Here is an 18,526-nt window from a genome sequence, read left to right on the forward strand (position 1 = left end):
GAGTTAAGGGGGTCCTTGCAAATACACCATTTGAGAACCACTAGTACTAGTTGGATAATGTGCCATAGTGTCGTAGTAAATACCGTGTCATACATATTCTGGAGAAAACCTGGAGACTTGACATACAGTAATTGGGTCTTCGATCAAAATAAGAACATTATAATGTTTTTTAAAAAAGAAAATCAAAAATTTGCCACGGACAAGACCAAGTCTTTGCCACGGACACATTTGTCTGTGTACGGACATATTGATGAACCCTGTTTGTGTGGTGTTTGTGCTTGTGGTAAATGTACTTGACATCTGGGTGTAAACGTAACAGAGGGTTGTTGGTGTTTGTTGACATTTGGGTGTAAACGTAACAGAGGGTTGTTGGTGTTTGTTGACATTTGGATGGAAACGTAACAGAGGGTTGTTGGTGTTTGCTGGCAGGCTGTGTGAACCATGCATGCTGGACCCAGGGTGTGGCCTCTGTTACCGCGACAACGGATCGACGCTGATCGCCTCCTCCTGTGTACCAGTTAGCAGAGCTTCCACCGAACACGCCGAGTGGGGCAGGTGAGTCTGTGTGTGTGTGTGTGTGTGTGTGTGTGTGTGTGTGTGTGTGTGTGTGTGTGTGTGTGTGTGTGTGTGTGTGTGTGTGTGTGTGTGTGTGTGTGTGTGTGTGTGTGTGTGTGTGTGTGTGTGTGTGTGTGTGTGTGTGTGTGTGAGCAATTGAATTAAAACAAGAGGTGGAAAGGTTTAGAAGAAAACACTGTATGTCGATGAGTTTACCTAAAGGAAATCCAATTTTCAATGAGGAACAGGTGATCATGTAACTTTCCTCCAGCTATGTTATCATTGTGACAGGCAACACTGTTGTGGTTGTACAGAAAATATACAGCAACTCTATAAAAGAAAAAAAAACACGATCGCCCGGGAGACGTTTGAGGCGCTGAAGCCGTTTTGGATAATATAATATAATATATATATATGGTTGATGTAGTCAGTTCTTCACTAGATAAAATTATGTTTTTATTAGAGGAGGCAATACTTGCTTGAAAAGTGTGTTACCATGGCAATACTGCTGGCAATACTGACGGCGGCGGCCATTGCATCAGCCACCTGCGTCATCAAACGCACCCACACTGGAGGTGTCAATTGGACTCGTCAAAACCTTCAAAACCACAGCTGGGTTCTATAAGTAACCTCTTTTTATTCCTTGATGTGTGTCAGTGACGCTTTGCTTATAGCATCTAGCAGTTCTGTCAGGACAACTCATACATGGATAAAGACAACTCATGAAGGATAATATATATTTATTGAATATGAAATGAGCAATATATTCATTATGGTTTGGCTTCTTTTTTTGTGTTGCTTTTAGGTATTCCCCCGTACATAAACAGCAGATCCAAAACGACAGGTGGTAGCATGGGGTGGTGGAGGGTGAGCAGCAATTTTAGCAACAGCAATGAACAGCAGCGCAGCAGCAGTGTGTGTGCAGCAAAAGCAAGCAGGATGAGAAGTGCAAACTTCCAGCTTAACCCTTTAAGACCTGAGAAGATTCTAGAAATGTCTTCTAAATAAAAATAAAAAATTGAAAAAAAAACCCAATTTTTTTTTCCCTCGATTTTTCAAAAATAGCAGATCTACAAGTTCATAGCGCGGCACTCGGTGCCGCGCTATGAGCTTGTATATCTGCTATTTTTGAATAGCCTAAAGCAATCTAAAGTGACACAGATGCGTTCCAGGTATCAATGGGTTAAATAGACGGTCTGAGAATGAAATGAGTGTGAGTGGATGAGTGTTTATTGTTTATTGAATGGATCCCCATTAGCTGACGCCGAGGCGACAGCTAATCTTCCTGGGGTCCATATGAGATACATACAAATATAAAACATGAAAAATACATAATGACATTATGTCATGTGGTCTGGTGATTCCGGTCATGTGGTCTGCTGCAACAAGTGTGTCTTCAACGCTATTTTGAAGGATAATTTATTTTGTATAAGATGAATGTGACATGGTAACAAGTTCCAGAAGGATATAGCTCTATAAATAACTGTTTGTTTGAGGAGATTAGTTCTTGGGGCAGGAAGTGTTAAAAGGCCACGGCTGGAGACTAGAGATCAGTTTTTGTTCGACTGATAACCAGGACAGGCGTGTATGCATATATGAAATATTAGTGCGTGATGAACGATGAACAAGTGGATGTGAACGTTGAGCTGAGGCGGTCCAATGGTAGGCCACCAACAACGGCACTGAGTTCCCTGACAGAACTTGCTCTGCGCATGTCTGTGACAGGCGCGACGCTCATTGGTTCTCAAACATTTTCATGTCAAGGACCCTCAAATTTATATGGATTTTCGAATAGCCCTAAAATAAAATAGGCCTTAAGTGTAGTAATTTAGGGTTAAACTGTTCCCCGTTTTGCTGAAGACCACCTGGAACCCCCTCAAGGACCCTCAGACCCCACTTTGAGAACCAGTGATATATATACGAAAACAATTGGCCGTGTTCTGGGGAGAGAACCTGAGTGGGGAGGGTGATTGAACGGGAGGAGTTGGATGTCCTACTGGTGGGGGCTCCACACTGCTGGGGGAGCCAGTGCAGTACAATACCAGTGGGAGCATATAAATGTGTGGAATTAATTGGCATAATGACTAAATTTGGAGGGAAAAGTGGTTAAAAATAATTGGCCGCTCTGAATAAAAATAAATAAAACAAACTAATTAGGGGTGCCCTTTGTATCCACTATCAGGCTATCAGGCTTTTTTTTCATTTTTATTGTTTTTATTTATCTAACCTGTATCCGGCATGGCAAGATTAAGAACAAATTCTTATTTACAACTGAAGCTTGGCAAAATGCAAGGCCTGTTGAGGGAGAGGGGAAAGGGAGCTAAAATAAACCAACAATCAGGTTAAAACCACCAAACAACACAATATAAAAACACCACAATACAGTAATCTACAGAACACAGTTAAAGTGCATACAAAACGCATCACTGCAGAGCCGAATAGACAACAATAAATCCACAAGAATGTCCGTAACAGAGACTTAAAAAAAATGAAAGTGTCCAGTTAAAAAAAGAGAGTAGGTCATTCCAGTGAAGTCTCTGGCTGCAGCAGATTGAAACGACAACAAATCAGATGTGAATGTTCCTCTCTTCTCCAGATGTTCCAACTCCAGCCAAGGCAGAGACAGAACCTACTGGGCCTATAACTACTGTCCCACCTCGTACTCCTGGCTGGTTCTGCTGGGCCTGGTGTTGTACCTGGCTGCCTTCGCACCAGGTATCCTTGTCATCTGTAAATGGATGTGCTTCAACTCATCCTGTTATTGACTGCCTCTGTTTTTCGGTCTCCACTGTAGACTAGGATCAATTCACTTTTGCTAAATTGCAAATGTTTGGAGTAGGTGAGCCCTATAGACCGGCTCACACTGGTTAATTTGGAGTAGAAACCAGGCTTTCCACAGAGCCTGGTACGCAAGGTTATCTCCTTTCCTCTGTCTCTGTCTCTCTCTCTCTCTCACCCAGGTATGGGACCCATGCCATGGACCATTAACTCAGAGATATACCCGCTGTGGGCCAGGAGTACAGGAAACGCCTGTTCTGCTGGGGTCAACTGGACGTTCAACGTACTGGTGTCACTCACATTCCTCCACATGGCCCAGTATCTCACCTACTACGGTAGGGCTTCAGTATGTCAACTACCATGTTAGGGCTTCAGTATCTCACCTACTACGGTAGGGCTTCAGTATGTCAACTACCATGTTAGGGCTTCAGTATCTCACCTACTACGGTAGGGCTTCAGTATGTCAACTACCATGTTAGGGCTTCAGTATCTCACCTACTACGGTAGGGCTTCAGTATTTCAACTACCATGTTAGGGCTTCAGTATCTCACCTACTACGGTAGGGCTTCAGTATTTCAACTACCATGTTAGGGCTTCAGTATGTCACCTACTATGGTAGGGCTTTAGTATGTCAACTACCATGGTAGGCCTTTGGTATGTCAACTACCATGGTAGGGCTTCAGTATGTCGGGCTTCAGTATGTCACCTACTACGGTAGGGCTTTAGTATGTCACTGCTATGTCATCTACGGCATGGAAATGTTTGGAGACTACCGACGCTGGTTGGTTGTTTGATGCTATGGTTTCCTAAATTATACCTGTAATAGCACTTTTCTTTGGTGAATGATTTTGTTCCCCAAATGAGGGATTCAGATTTTTACAACCACTAAAAAAAGATTGCCTCTTATCACGTCCAGCATTGATATGAGCAGTTCTGCTTGCATTTCTGTATGTGTTGAGGTGGATTCTGAAGTGTTAAAAAGGTCTAAGGATTTTTTCTCTTTCTGATTCTGAGTATGCTTAGCAGTTTCACGGCAATCCAATCCAGCCATTGCATTTTGAGATGTATGTGCGCTGTGTGCAAGTGGACATTTGGCCTAAGGGTGGCGTTAAAGAAAAGGCCATGGGGTCATCACAATCAGTAGGGGTCATACTCTACTGAGCATAACGATGCACAGAAAGGTCTATGACAATCCAGCCAGTTATTTTCTAGATTGGCTAATTCCCATCAGGGGTCACCACAGCGATCATTTGTTTCCTTCTGTTTCTGTTTATTTTTTCATCTTCCTCGGTCACTCCAGCCACCTGCATGTCCTCTCTCACCGCATCCATAAACCTGCTCTTTGGCCTTCCTCTTCTCCTCTTGCCTGGCAGCTCCATCTTCAGCATCCTTCTCCCAATGTACCCCTCATCCCTCCTCTGCACATGTCCAAACCATCTCAACCTCGCCTCCAGTGTTGATTTCGTCGACTAAAACTATGACGAAAAATGTTCGTCGACTACCTTTTTTCACTGACGAAAACTAAATAAGAACTAAATAAAAACTAGGCTACAATGACTAAAACTCAGACTAAATATATTGACAATTTCGTCAACAAATAAAAACTAGACAAAAATGTTAGTGAGGGACTAGTGGAGAAGTCGTTTTATGTTTGGTTGTGCTCAGGTGTTGCGCTCTGAAAATAGCAGATCTACAAGCTCACAACGCGTTGCGCTGCGACGCTTTGTGAGGTTGTAGATCGGCTATTTGCAGTGTAAAATCAGCCATTGCGATGCTATCACGGCCATTTTAGTCGACTAAATCAACTGTAGATTTAGTCGACTATAATCTTATGATATTTAGTCGACTAAAACTAGACAAAAATTAAAACATTTCGGGTGACTAAAATATGACTAAAACTAAATGGAATTTTATTCAAAAGACTATGACTAAAACTAAATCAAAATTTGCTGTCAAAATCAACACTGCTCACCTCTCTTGCTTTATCCCCCAGCTCCTACTCCTGTCTTTTCATCAGTGCCACCATTTCCAAGCCGTACAGCATGGCTTGTCTCACTACCATGTTATACTGTACATCTTCCCTCTCACTCTCGCTGGTACCCTCCTGTCACAAATCACTCCTGACACTTTCCTCCATCCGTTCCACCGTGCCTGCAGTCCTGCACTCTCTTCCCCTCTCTTCCACACTCCCCATTACTTTAGATAGTCGACCCCAGGTATTTAACCCATTAAGACCGGGAACGCATCTGTGTAACCACTTTAACGCACCTGTGTAACCACTCATAGCTCATGCCGAGCTATGAGCTTGTAGATCTGCTATTTTTGGAAAGATCTTGACCATTAAGTGTAAATATTTGAATATATATATTTTTTAAGGGTTAGGGTTAATTTGTAACTCAAATCTTTGCTTCTGGGGGGGTCCCTGGAAAAAAAATATTTTGAGATGGGGGTCGGCGGCCAAATACATATCCTTTTGGATATTTTATTAAATTCAAAATTGAATCAAATCAATTCAAATTGATGACGCACTGCAATTCTGTTTGGTATAACCTCTGCAACGTGTGGGTTAGAATGCACAAAGAACTCAATAACAATGTTTTCCAACTTGAGGGATTCATACCAAAGTGAAACAGACAAGCAAGGACATGGGTTTGTGTGATTTTGCAGACGTCTGTCTGTGCGCCTCCACCAGCTATTGTGATGAAAATAGCATTGGACGACGAGCAGTGGTGGAAAGTAACTAAGTGCATTTACATAAGTGCTGTACTTAAGTACTATTTTGAGGTATTTGTACTTTACTTGAGTATTTCCACTTTCCAGTACTTTTACTTCTACTCCACTACATATCAGAGGCAAATATTGTACTTTTACTCCACTACAATTATTTGAAAACTTGAGTTACTAGTTACTTTTCTTGAGTTACTAGTTACTTTTCAGAAAGCATACATTAACCACTTTAGCCCTATTTTATACTTAGGCTATTTGAAAATAGCCGATCTACAAGCTCACAACGCGTCGCATCGCGATGCGTTGTGAGCTTGTAGATCTGCTATTTTCAAACATTTTAGTACTTTTACTTTTGGTACTTTAAGTACATTTTGATACCAATACTTTCGTACTTTTACTCAAGTACATTTTGCATTCCTGACTTTTACTTGTAACAGAGTACTTCTACTTTGCAGTAGTGATACTTTTACTTAAGTAAAACATTTGAGTACTTTTTTCCACCACTGACGACGAGTGAGCAGGCGGACAGCAGCCGGCACATAATGTGGCCTTTGTTGACAGTAAAATTGCAGTGTGCTGCTGATTAGCAAATTACATGAATATGCTCAACGAGTTCCACGGCAATCCCGCCCTTTAGATTGTTATATATATCTTGTGCTGAAGTGGAAACTTGGGCATCAGCACTAGAGGAAAGGCCATTACTGTAGTGCCACCCTTAAGCCCAATTTCCACTTCATTGTACAATTTTGTCGTGTGGCGAAAATAGCCTATCTACAAGCTCACATAAATTAACCACACTAGTCCATACCCGGTGAAGTGCGCAGGCGAAAGTAGTTGGTGGGGTTATACCGCGTCCCCAAGCCAAATGGCCAATGAGCAAATGACCAGTGCTGCTGCTATGGAAACCCTCCAAACCAATGTATGCGAACAGAGATAACTGGAACACCAGCTATATATCACCATTTACTGTTCTGCTATTGGTGGTTCAAAAGCACATCTTTAATAATGAACAAATGCTCTGTGATGCTGCTGGTCAAACATTGCTGGTGCTGTGCAGGGACTTTCCATCAGAATGACTCGCAGAGAACTGTTGCAAACACTACTCCATGTAACACCGGTTTTGGGGGAAAGAAAATGCTGTCACAAACATAGATATAGAAACTTAGACACCTCATTGGCCGCTGCAGTTCGTTGGAGCAACCTGTATCGCGGCCGCCATATGAGAGGGGGCACGCTGCCACTCAAAGTGACTACTGGCCAATCACAGTGCGTTGACTACTGGCCAATCACAGCGCGTCTTTTCCAGGACTTGTCAGAATCTAGTTGTCCCGCCCCCACCTGCCTCTGATTGGCCTACCGAACGTCCCCTTCTGTGACGCACGCGGAAGCTTCCCGCTTGCCCCGCGGAAGCGGAAACTGTTATGGAAATATTAATAACTTATATTAAGTATTGGATTCCCATCAAAAAGCAGAGGTTCGAGACGTGCTGAGACACGATCACCATTTATTCAGGAGATCCCCGTCTGATTCACACACCAACGTATGTAGACCAGCCGCTAGGTACAGGTCTCCGGCTGCGTTGGGGGGTAGCTGCTGGAGTTGTGGAGGTTGTGGAGGCTGGGCTGGCGGTCCTGCTACTGGTGCTAGCGGCTGGTCTACATACGTTGGTGTGTTGGGCAGACGGGGATCTCCTGAATAAATGGTGATTGTGTCTCAACACTTCTCGAACTTCTGCTTTTTGATGGGAATCCGATACTTTTTCCATAACAAAGCGCGTCTGAGATACAGACGCCTCAGAGCCGGAGGAGGCGTCTACCTTTATATGTCTATGTTCACAAAGTGGAGAGGTGAAGCAACAGCTAAAAGGCACTCCCTTCCTGGTCCTTTTGTTCATTTACCCTCCCTCATATGCTAATTTCATAGCATATAGAATGTAACATATATCAACAGACCCCCCTCTCAGTGAATGTCCGTATGACAGAGCCTATTCCTCCAGAATCCCAGAGAAATGTAATGGTGCCAAACAGGCTGTTAAGCTGTAAATAATATTTGTACTTAGTTAGCTTCTATTTTCCCTTGATTGAAAGTAATGGGTGGGTTGGTGGGTATGGTTAATCAGCCTTTCTGGCGTGTCAGCGGCTTCACCCAGCTGATTGCTGCTCAAGTGGTCAGACTTGAGCCAAGGGGGTGGGGGGGGGGAAGTTGGGGTCTCGTGTCTTGCTCAGGGATATCTCGACACAATGCCGGGGCCAGGAAACGTTCTTTCTTTCTTTCTTTTTCCTTTTTTTATTCAGGGAAACCCATTGAGAGCAAGCTCTCTTTTTCGAGGGCGCCCTGATAACAAACATTTGAATCACATTAAAATCAAACATGGGACCTATACTGTTTCCCAGGTGGCCCCTCTGCCCATTCAGCTATAGTAGTAGTTAGTAACGCCCCCAAAATTGGTTGTAGAATGATGGCCTTTCACATTGCATGGAATTCTCGGAAAGTGCCGGGTCACAAAACACACATGAACGGCAGAAAACGCAACTACCGGGTCACTAGTGGGGTTTCAATATGTGCTTTAGGCTCGACGTGAGTCACGCAATTGTTGTGATGGCTGATCGATAGAGCCAGGGGTGGCAAATGTCCCTCTATCTCTCTCTCTCCCTGTTACTTCTCGATCAATCTGCCTCAACAGCATGTGTTCTGCCAAGACAGGAAGTGACCTTTCGCGAATGCGTTGGCATTCAGTCCCTTACGTCCTGTGTTAATGCTTCTGTCCGCTTATTCATTCATCCTTTGTTTAAACAGAAAGAACACACAGAGCCTGTGTCTTTCTTCTTTATCACCAAGAAGTTCAAGAACGACAAAAAATATGATAACATCAAGGCATTAGACTTTTTTCCTTTTAGAAATTGTAGTTACTGTGTTAAGAATGTTTCGTTTGGCATAATATGTATTCATATTGAAAATAGCAGCTCATAAAGGGTTGCGATGCGATGGAAAACTAGACCTTCTCCATGTTACAGGAGTGTAACAGAGCTTCACAGCGATGTCTTGAACCTTTTGTATGGAAGAGAAGCTCCCATCCAGTCATGTCCACCAGGCAGGTCATCTAGTGCATGGGTTTCAAAGTCCCAACACCTATCCTGACATACAGTAGTGTCCATGTGTTCATTTTGACAGCAGATTTTGGTTTAGTCCTAGTCTTTTGAATACAATTCTATTTAGTTTTAGTCATATTTAAATTTTTAGTTTTTAAAAGTTTTAGTCTAGCTTCAGTGGACTAAATATCATAAGATTGTAGTCGACTAAATCTACAGTTGATTTAGTCGACTAAATCTACAGTTGATTTAGTCGACTAAATCTAAAGTTGATTTAGTCGACTAAAATGTATTTTGGCGGTGCCTTGATGGCGTCGTAATGGCTGATTTTACACTTGGTTGCATGCTGAAAATAGCCGATCTACAAGCTCACAACGCGTCGGTGAGCTTGTAGATCGGCTATTTTCAGAACGCAACACCCCGAGCGCAACCAAACATAAAATGTCTTTCAGTTCTACTGGATCTCTTCTCCACTAGTCCCTCACTAACATTTTAGTCTAGTTTTTATTTGTTGACGAAATTGTCAATATAGTTTTAGTCTTAGTTTTAGTCATCATAGCCTAGTTTTTATGTAGTTTTCATCAGTGAAAAAAGGTAGTCGACTAACATTTTTCGTCATAGTTTTAGTCGACGAAAACAACACTGCCATGTTCAAGTATGGGAACAAGTGTACTATATACAGTGTACAACGAATAATAAAACATAAAAAATACAATCACGCAGTTATGATGTTTCGGTATTATCGTTATAAACCTGTTTAACCAGCCAGTTGAAGAAATCACAGATTGAGGCTTTAACTGTTTTAAATTAGTTTTTTATGAAATATATGAGACCATTAGGGTTTTATGGAAGGTGCTTCTGAGCATATTCTATTGCTACTTTGACCAATTCAAATACACTTTAATCTTAAAATAAAGTCTCTATGTTTAGTGTAGGGCTTGACTTTACCAGCTACAATGTAGCTGGTAAAAGCCCTACACTAAACATAGAGTCAGGGTTGGGCAACTTTGATGATGATGAGGGCCACTATATTTCCACACTCAATCCAGAGGGCCACATTGCGTATACTGTCGGATATGTCACACAAAAGTAGCAAAAATAGCAGCTCTACAAGCTCAAAACGCGTCGCAGCGCAACGCGTTTTGAGCTTGTAGATCTGCTATTTTTGCTATTTTTGAATTGAAATTCAGATATTGTTTTGCTCCTTTTTGAATTGGAATCCTGAAAAGTAAAATTTTTGTTTGATTTTAAATACATTTAGTTATACCTATGTTAACTTTACGAACTTAAATACAAATACATTGGACATAAAAAAGACAATAGAATTGTAATACTAGTCATTAAGATACCAATATAGACTGAAGTAATTAAAGTGGGTCATGTTTGCAATTGTAACAGCTGAAATCAATAATATATCAGTATTCCCATATTAACCTGCAGGCCGCATTAAGGGCTCGTACACACTGCAGGAGATTTGGTCCGAGATTGCTGTCGCCGACATTTTTTGGCGCTCGCCGACAAAACCTCCCGATCTGACGCAGATCGGCCTTTGATCTGCGAGATAATGCTCGCTCTGTGTGAAAGGTTCCGCGAGACGATGTGGCCGCGATTATCCGCTCTGCGACGGCTTTCCGACCGTTTTCAGATAACTACCATGTTAGATATTCAGCTCTGTCCCAGACAGGAGATCGGACAGTATCATACATTATGAAAGGGTCTGCGAGGAGATCCACGCTACAGCCAATGAGAGCACATTACAGCCACCGTGGCCAGGGGAGCGTCGCTGGATCTGACCACAACAAACAGTCCCTACCGCAATATTACCGTCCAGTCCTGTATTAAGTTAACATTATAAAACAAAATGAGAGAGTGAGCGAGCCTGGTGGGCTGTTTATTTTAGAGGAATTGTACAGAGAGAGAGAGAGAGAGAGACAGACAGACAGACAGACAGAGAGTGAGAGCAAGAGCGAGCTCTGTGTGTGTGTGTGTGTGTGTGTGTGCGCGTGTGTGTGCGCAGCATGTGCTCGCTGTTATGAACAGCGTTGCCAGATGTTGCGAGAGAAATAAGCAACCAGGTCTATGAAAACAAGCCCAAGAAAAGGCCACTTGAGCACTTTAAACCTATTTACAAATACATTGGATATTTGAAAATAGCCGATCTACAAGCTCACAACGCGTCACAGCTATTTTCAAATAAAAATCTTGAGAAAATGTTGGAATATTTTCCAAATCCACACAAATCTTGTATGGGGGTCTATGATGGCACAACATATTTACAGAAGGGGGGTCTGCGGACAAATACATATTATGTGTTGTTTAAACCACTGGTTTAAACAACATTAGGAAACAAGGCCAAATAAGCAACTACACAAATAAGCCCAAAAAATGCACCCCGCAACAACCAATATTTACAAGCAACTCTACAGAAAAACAAGCCCAAAGTCGCTTATAATAAGCGGACATGGCAACGCTGTCACTGACGGCTTCTGCGCACTTGACGTGCGAGAGAGAGAGAGAGGGAGAGAGAGAGAGAGAGAGAGAGAAAGAGCGAGAGAGGGGGGAGAGGGAGAGGGAGAGAGGCATATCACGGGATACGTCGATTAAAATGAATTGGAATAAACTCAAATGTATGTATTGGGTCTGACTCTGGAGATAGCATTCTAGTGAACTATCCTACAGTGTGTCAGCCCTTGTCGGGGATCAATCCTGTTGTGAAGACCACAACGATATTATGACAGCCGATTTCAAGAAATAAACTCCTGCAGTGTGTAATGCTTAACGATCAGATGACCCCCCGACCACTTTAAGGTCTTGCAGTCTGTACCTGCCTTTACTGAAGGTATGTGGCCCCCGGGCCGCCAGTTGCCCATGTATGAGCTACATGGTGCAGAGCAGAAGTGTTAAAGTCACAAGCCAAGAGAAAGACATGTTGTCCCATATGGAATCCAAATGGCGGAAATTAGTCGTGGCGACAGAGAACTTAAATGTACTATAGTATACTATAGTATTACATCGTGGTTACACACACACACATTATTTCTCTCAGCATTTCTGCTTTTCATTTGTGATCAAGACAGTGAACAGAGAAAGGTGTAAAATAATGACATTCCTGGAGGTGTAGTTAGAAATGTTTTGTGTGTTGTTCTTGCATAGATTGGTGTTCACTTCACTTAAGCACACACTGACTGCTTATAGTGACTTAGAATCACGCTATACTGCAATATAACATTCATTATGTAATGCATTATACAATTATTATAATGTATTGCAACTAATACACTGTGATCCTTGAGAAAATAATTATGCGAGTGTCCAGCAATTAATTATCAATTAATACTTTGACCTTTACAAGTCATTTTAAAATAGTTATTTTTAACATGATTGATTGATGTACTTTATTTAGTAAGACATGAGAACATCAGTACATGGAAGTACGAATTCACAATACAAGGTCTACTAAACTGGAAGACTCATTAAGCACTGAGCTTGTTTAAGATGAGATGCACACAAATCATGATGAAACATGATTAACTTAATCTTCAATATCACAATCCAAATCATATCCATGATGTTAACTACTTTTATGGAGCACCGATCAACGTTTTGGTGAGCAGGCATGTTATGGAGGATGGAGATGCAGGGTGTCAGATCAAAAAAAAGACAGCAAAGTGGTTTATAATTATGGAATTCATATTCACTCCTCACTCGTGCTGATTAACAGGGCTCTGCTGGGCAGCTTCACCGGAACGATCTCTAAATGCACAGTGGCCTCTATGAAATAACAGTTATTAGTTATTTAATTATGTTAATATTTTATGTAATGTAATGTTGCATCAAGGAGTCCTGTAAGTCCATGCATGAGTCCATGCAATAAATAACAAGTTTAAAAGTGAAGGTCCCCCAATTCATTTAGAAGGACAAGATCAGTCACCAGAACCATGGACATGTGTTAACAGTTTGAAGTTGAATGGAGGTGAGCATATGTGATCAAATTAATACAAAATATCTAAATATTGGATCAAGCAACTTAAAAACTGTCTGGAGTGCAGGTGCACACAAATGTCTGAGTAGACGTGAAAATGACCCCAGAAGTGTTTTCAAGGGAAATTCCTCTTTTACCTGGATCCCAAAACCAAGGGTTGTGTATTAGGTCCGCTCTGTTTTTTCCTTTTACGCCAAATCTCTTATTTTTTGTGAATGATCGCCCCCAGAATAGGGTCACTATGGGTTTGTGTGGTTAATGTGCGTGCATGTAGAGGGCATGTGTCTGTGACTCCGTGGGGGGTCTGTGAATCCTTTGGGGGGGTCCTTGACATGAAGACTTGATATACACGGTCTGTTAACAACATCCTATGTCCTCTCCCAGGGGCGTTCTTCCTGTACTCCAGCCTGGCTCTGCTGGGATTCTTCTTCATCTACGGCTGTCTGCCCGAGACCAAGGGCCGGCGCCTGGAGGAGATCGAAGCGCTGTTCGACGGCCGCCTCTGCTCCTGCGGGGCCACCGAGGCCGACGAGGGACGGCAGGTGGAATACATCCGGGTCAAAGGCTCGAACTATCACCTGTCAGACAATGACGCATCCGACGTGGAGTAAAGGTGATGTTTTAGAGCAGGGGTCTTCAACCTTTTCAGGCCAAGGACCCCCGAGCTGAGAGAGAGATAAAGCAGGGACCCCCTACTCTATATTGTATAAAATTGTGTTTCAGATGAAAGTTTTTTTTTTTTTACTTAGTCTGCTCTTTTTTCCCTCTACACCTATAGCCTCTTTGCCAAAAATAGCCGATCTACAAGCTCGATCTACAAGCTCGATCTACAATAGCCGATCTACAAGCTCTCTCGTTGAGAGCTTGTAGATCTGCTATTTTTGGCTAAAGTTCTCCTCAGAAAAAGGGGATGCTAGGGTTCAAGTGGTTAATGTAAAAAAAAAAAAATGTCACACAAAGATTTGGCGGACCCCATGTAGTAGCTCTGAGGACCCCCTTGGGGTCCCGGACCCCCTGTTGAAGACCCCTGTTTTAGAGACTGTTCTCCAAACGGGGGGGGGGGGGGGTTAATGTTCTATCCGATCTGGAATCGAGGTCAACAGTGAGTTTCCGGAAGTAAAAATCCCATCCAAGGTAAATTTATCACGAGCAGTGAGCTTGCTGTTACCATGGAGATGGTTACTGCTCTCGTGAAATTCAACTGCTACCACTAGATCCCATAGCCTGGAAGGATGGTCATAGTACATTGTCGTAGAAACTCGAATATGTTACACTATTATTAACACTATAAACACTATAATAATGACAAAAGGTCGACTTTAGAAGAAGCAAGCTAAGCTATTGTTAGGTTGAAAGTTATTGGAAGAGTAGTTCGGTCATAATTATGTAAACATTGTTATACCTTCACCTTTATTTTTGTCTTCCAAAATTTTTTTCACCCGAATCTTAATGCCTTATCATGCCCCCCAGGAGGAGGTTAGAGCGGCCACTTGCGCATCGGAAGGTTCCCGGTTCGGTCCCTGGCTCCCCCTGTGTTCCTTGAGCAAGACACTTAACCCCTTACTGCTCCCAATGAGGCACTAGATAAATACAACATTTACTATTTATTTTTTATTTAGTAATACTGGACTTCAACTGTCAAACAATTCCAGCTCATCCCTTCTGTACAACACTGCCTTCTGAAACCATCTGTCTAAAGGGAATTTACCACTCCACTTCAGCAAATAATCACCTAACTGGGTATGAAAACATGCACGCACGCACACGCACACACACACACACACACACACACACACACACACACACACACACACACACACACACACACACACACACACACACACACACACACACAGGTAGACTAAACTGACATCAATTTGAGTATTAATCCACTGTTGGTAATGGTAATAGTGACCGGAAGTCTGTGTCTGGTTAATGGATTCTGACATTTCATTAAACAAAATTAATCATCTCATCAACCCGGGGCAGAGTATAGGTTATGGTCCGTGTGGTTTGGTTTCACGCGTGGTTTTGATAGATCTGTCATCTCATCGGTGTAGGAAATTGGACCAATTGTATGAAGATGGGTGAGGTCGTCCTTTCAGTCCATTAACTTTTTCAAGTGGTTTCAATAACTTAAAAGTAAAAAAAAAAGAAGAAAAACAAAATTCCATACATCACCTGCAGGACTCTATGTGTCATTGCTGCCACCTAATGGACAAAACTGGAATCTAATTTAACATTTTCCTCCACACACCAATTACTGTAGATCTGTTGGCAGCTTGTCAGTGTTATTTTTAACCACGTGAATACGCTCTGGCATTTCATTTCCCCTTTAACACTTGCATGGCAGTAGAATGCGGTGGGTGTTCACAGATGCACACGTTTGATGCTTTCAATGTGTTTCAGCCTTAAAAGTATGGTGACCACATTTTCAAAAACCCAAACCCAGGACCACATTGGAAACAAGTGTTTCATTACGCTTTAATGTGTTATCCTGGGGTTAAGCTATATTGTGATTTACTTGTATATCTTTTACCAAAATCAAATCAACCCGGACCATCACTTAAATCTGCGAAAATTGCTGATCTTCAAGCTCCCAATGATGCGTTGTGAGCTTGTAGATCAACTTTTTCACTACTTTTGCTTTGACAATTCCTTTGAGTTTTTTTTTTTTTTTTTTATTAGGGTGGGGGATAAATATTTTAGCACTAGCACACCTAGTGAGTAGTGACTGCACCTTTCAACAGAACATGATAAATATCTGCGTAAACACTCAAAATAAGTGTTGACCCGGGACAGCTTGGAAGTGAATGTTGAAAACCAGGACATTTTAGTGTTTTAGAGATATTTGTCGTGACTCTGGACAGTGGACACCAATCCCGGCCAAACCTGGACGTCTGGTCGTCGTACTTAGAAGTCATTGCTTCGCTTTCTGCTCTTTCAATTCAGGAAGTGCATTTTAGTTTTTAGAAACTGTTGGTGTCAGTTCCTTGCATAAGGTCTGAACTGAACTTGAATTGTCTCTCAAATGTAATACGACCAGGCGTTATTAGAGACGGCATTTATTCATGTATAATATTGCTGTTGTGCAGAAAATGTTTATCTTCATTATGTCATCTTTTTATGTTTTGTTTTTTAAATTATAAAATAATGCCCTATTTTATGCTTCCTTGATCTACAAACTCGCTTTGCGAGCTTGTAGATCTGATGTCACTATTTATTTATGTATTATTATTTAATTTTTCTAATGACATGCCCATAATAGGGCCACCAGGTTGAATGTGGTTAAGTCTGTCTGTGGGCTTCATAAATGTTTAACCAGTGAAAAGTATTAACAACAGCTTGTGACTACATAATACATTGGATCCATGGGAACACAGCTTAAGTTTTCCATTTCCTGAAAAAGAATTTGTTTTGGACATTTTTTGCACAAGGTTTCCATCTGTCGGCGACGATATACTCGATGTTCTATGGAAGCATCGCAGGCCTTGTTGAAATGAGATTAAGTGTTGTAAGTGACATTGATAATCAATAGCATTATGCCTTTCTATATGCAACACATCTCAGATACCTGTTATCTAAGATTGTAGCATTGCACAAAAATGTACCTTCTATTGATGACACACAAAATCCCTGAGCTGTATACTGTATCAATTAACGTTTGGTCATTCTGATGATGTGTCTGTGACCGATCGACTGCAACAGACCATTTTATCACCCACGTAGCACAAAAACCATTACATTTCCCAGTTTGAAGCCATCGGTTTCCTGTAATATCAGCCTGTAAATTAGCAGTTTTTAACGTGGATGTATCCTACAGAGTCACTGTCTGTCAGTTGCTCTGTACGGGTTTGCAAACTGTTGTGTCATTGCAGCAAACAAACACACTGATATACAGTAGTAATTGTTTTTATATTCGGGGAGTGTCATTTATGGACTTTTATTGTCTCCGAACATGATCTTGTCAGTGCTGTGAACTGACCTGTCTATATGTAGTTCTCAGTGATAGTGAGCAGACACACAAAATAAATGAATGTACAGTCAAATCTTCAGTGTTTTTATTTAATTTAATTGTTTTACAGTGTGGCTCTATAGGAGCCATAGCTGTCTAGAACAGCTATTCTCAAGAATCTCAACCTGTGAGCTAATCTCGCAAACTACTTTTTGGCTATGATCGCGCTGAAACCTTTGTCCAGATTTGGAGTCCTACGTCATAGACGTTGTGACGTCATAAACCACTGACCGAGATTCAGATGGAAGCCACGCCTTCTCTGTGTGGATTCCAAGATCCACATTATTATTTATTTATTTTTAATTCCGAAAGTGTACAAATGTAACCAAATTGACCCATAAACTATAAGGGTACACTCTCGGAGTTGACAACAGGATGAATTAACACTGAGGATTTAACTGTATTATAGGTTATGTTAATTGGGTCTACATTGTTTTTCTACCTGGACATTTTGACTGTGACGATTTTTTTTTATTACTCCTCAACGTATATATTTTTAATTTTATTTATTTTTGTGTCGTCTTCCTCCACAGCCTTGAGTACAAATTGTAAAAGAATATCATATTAAGTGGGTTCTCGTGCTCTTAAAGTCAAGGATTATGATGTAATTTGCCAATGCTGTTTTGTAAAAACGTATGTCCAAATATAGATTTGTGTTGTGAAAGCCTATTTGAAAGTGGACAGCCGACTCAAAGTACAGACCATGTGTGTTATAATATGCTGTATAATAAATAAGATCTTAATAGGGCTGTGCTATTATTATCGTTATAACGCACAGGTTTCTTATGGCCGGCCATTATGTTATTGTCTGTAGGAACAGTGTTTATCTGAATGTTCTATTCATTAGATTTCTCGCCATTTTGGAATTCCGGTCAGAGAATCAACTTGTAGAATTTTTGTAAAAAAGCTGCTTTTGAAGACTTCCTAGAATTGCTCTTACAAAGTCTGTAACTACTACAACTCTTGTCATCTTAAAGGTAGGGTAAGTGATTTTCTTTGGTTAAAATAAGTGTTAAATAGCTCTATATTCTGATAGTACTCATTGCTATAGAGTGTTTATTCAGTAAAAGGAGTCTCCTTGTCTCTCCAGCTCTTTATAAAACAGAAAATGCATTTTTGTTTCAGTTTCAGTTTCATTTCCAATTTATCCAATCAGGATAGAGAACTCAATCAGGATATAGGTTAAACAAGTGAAATTGGAAGTGATGACACTAAGAAATGAGCAGACAAAATTGGAACTGGAAAACTATAAAAATGAAGCTTAAAAATTTGTACTTTCTCCTGATTGGCTGAGATTTTGACACCTACCGGAAAATGTATTTTCTGTATGTTAAAGAGTTGGAGAGACGGGGAGACTCCTGTTACTGAACAAAAACTCTA

The 18,526-nt window shown here is 41.3% G+C and overlaps 1 protein-coding gene across 1 annotated transcript in view; it reads left to right on the forward strand.

Moving 5' to 3' along the window:
- Nucleotides 1-13,833, forward strand: part of LOC308079930 (proton myo-inositol cotransporter-like) — a gene marked incomplete at its 5' end in the record, with an annotated part of 77,670 nt that extends 63,837 nt beyond the window's left edge. The window contains 4 exons of the mRNA XM_080421587.1: nucleotides 430-555; nucleotides 3,152-3,270; nucleotides 3,516-3,668; nucleotides 13,516-13,833. Of these exons, the coding sequence (XP_080277713.1) occupies nucleotides 430-555; nucleotides 3,152-3,270; nucleotides 3,516-3,668; nucleotides 13,516-13,742 (625 nt within the window). The 3' untranslated portion in view covers nucleotides 13,743-13,833. The remainder of the gene's footprint in view (nucleotides 1-429; nucleotides 556-3,151; nucleotides 3,271-3,515; nucleotides 3,669-13,515) is intronic.
- Nucleotides 13,834-18,526: the final 4,693 nt, after the last annotated feature.

The sequence above is a fragment of the Gymnoscopelus braueri genome (assembly GCF_963280865.1).
Source record: "Gymnoscopelus braueri genome assembly, chromosome: 23".
NCBI classification, from domain to species: domain Eukaryota; kingdom Metazoa; phylum Chordata; class Actinopteri; order Myctophiformes; family Myctophidae; genus Gymnoscopelus; species Gymnoscopelus braueri.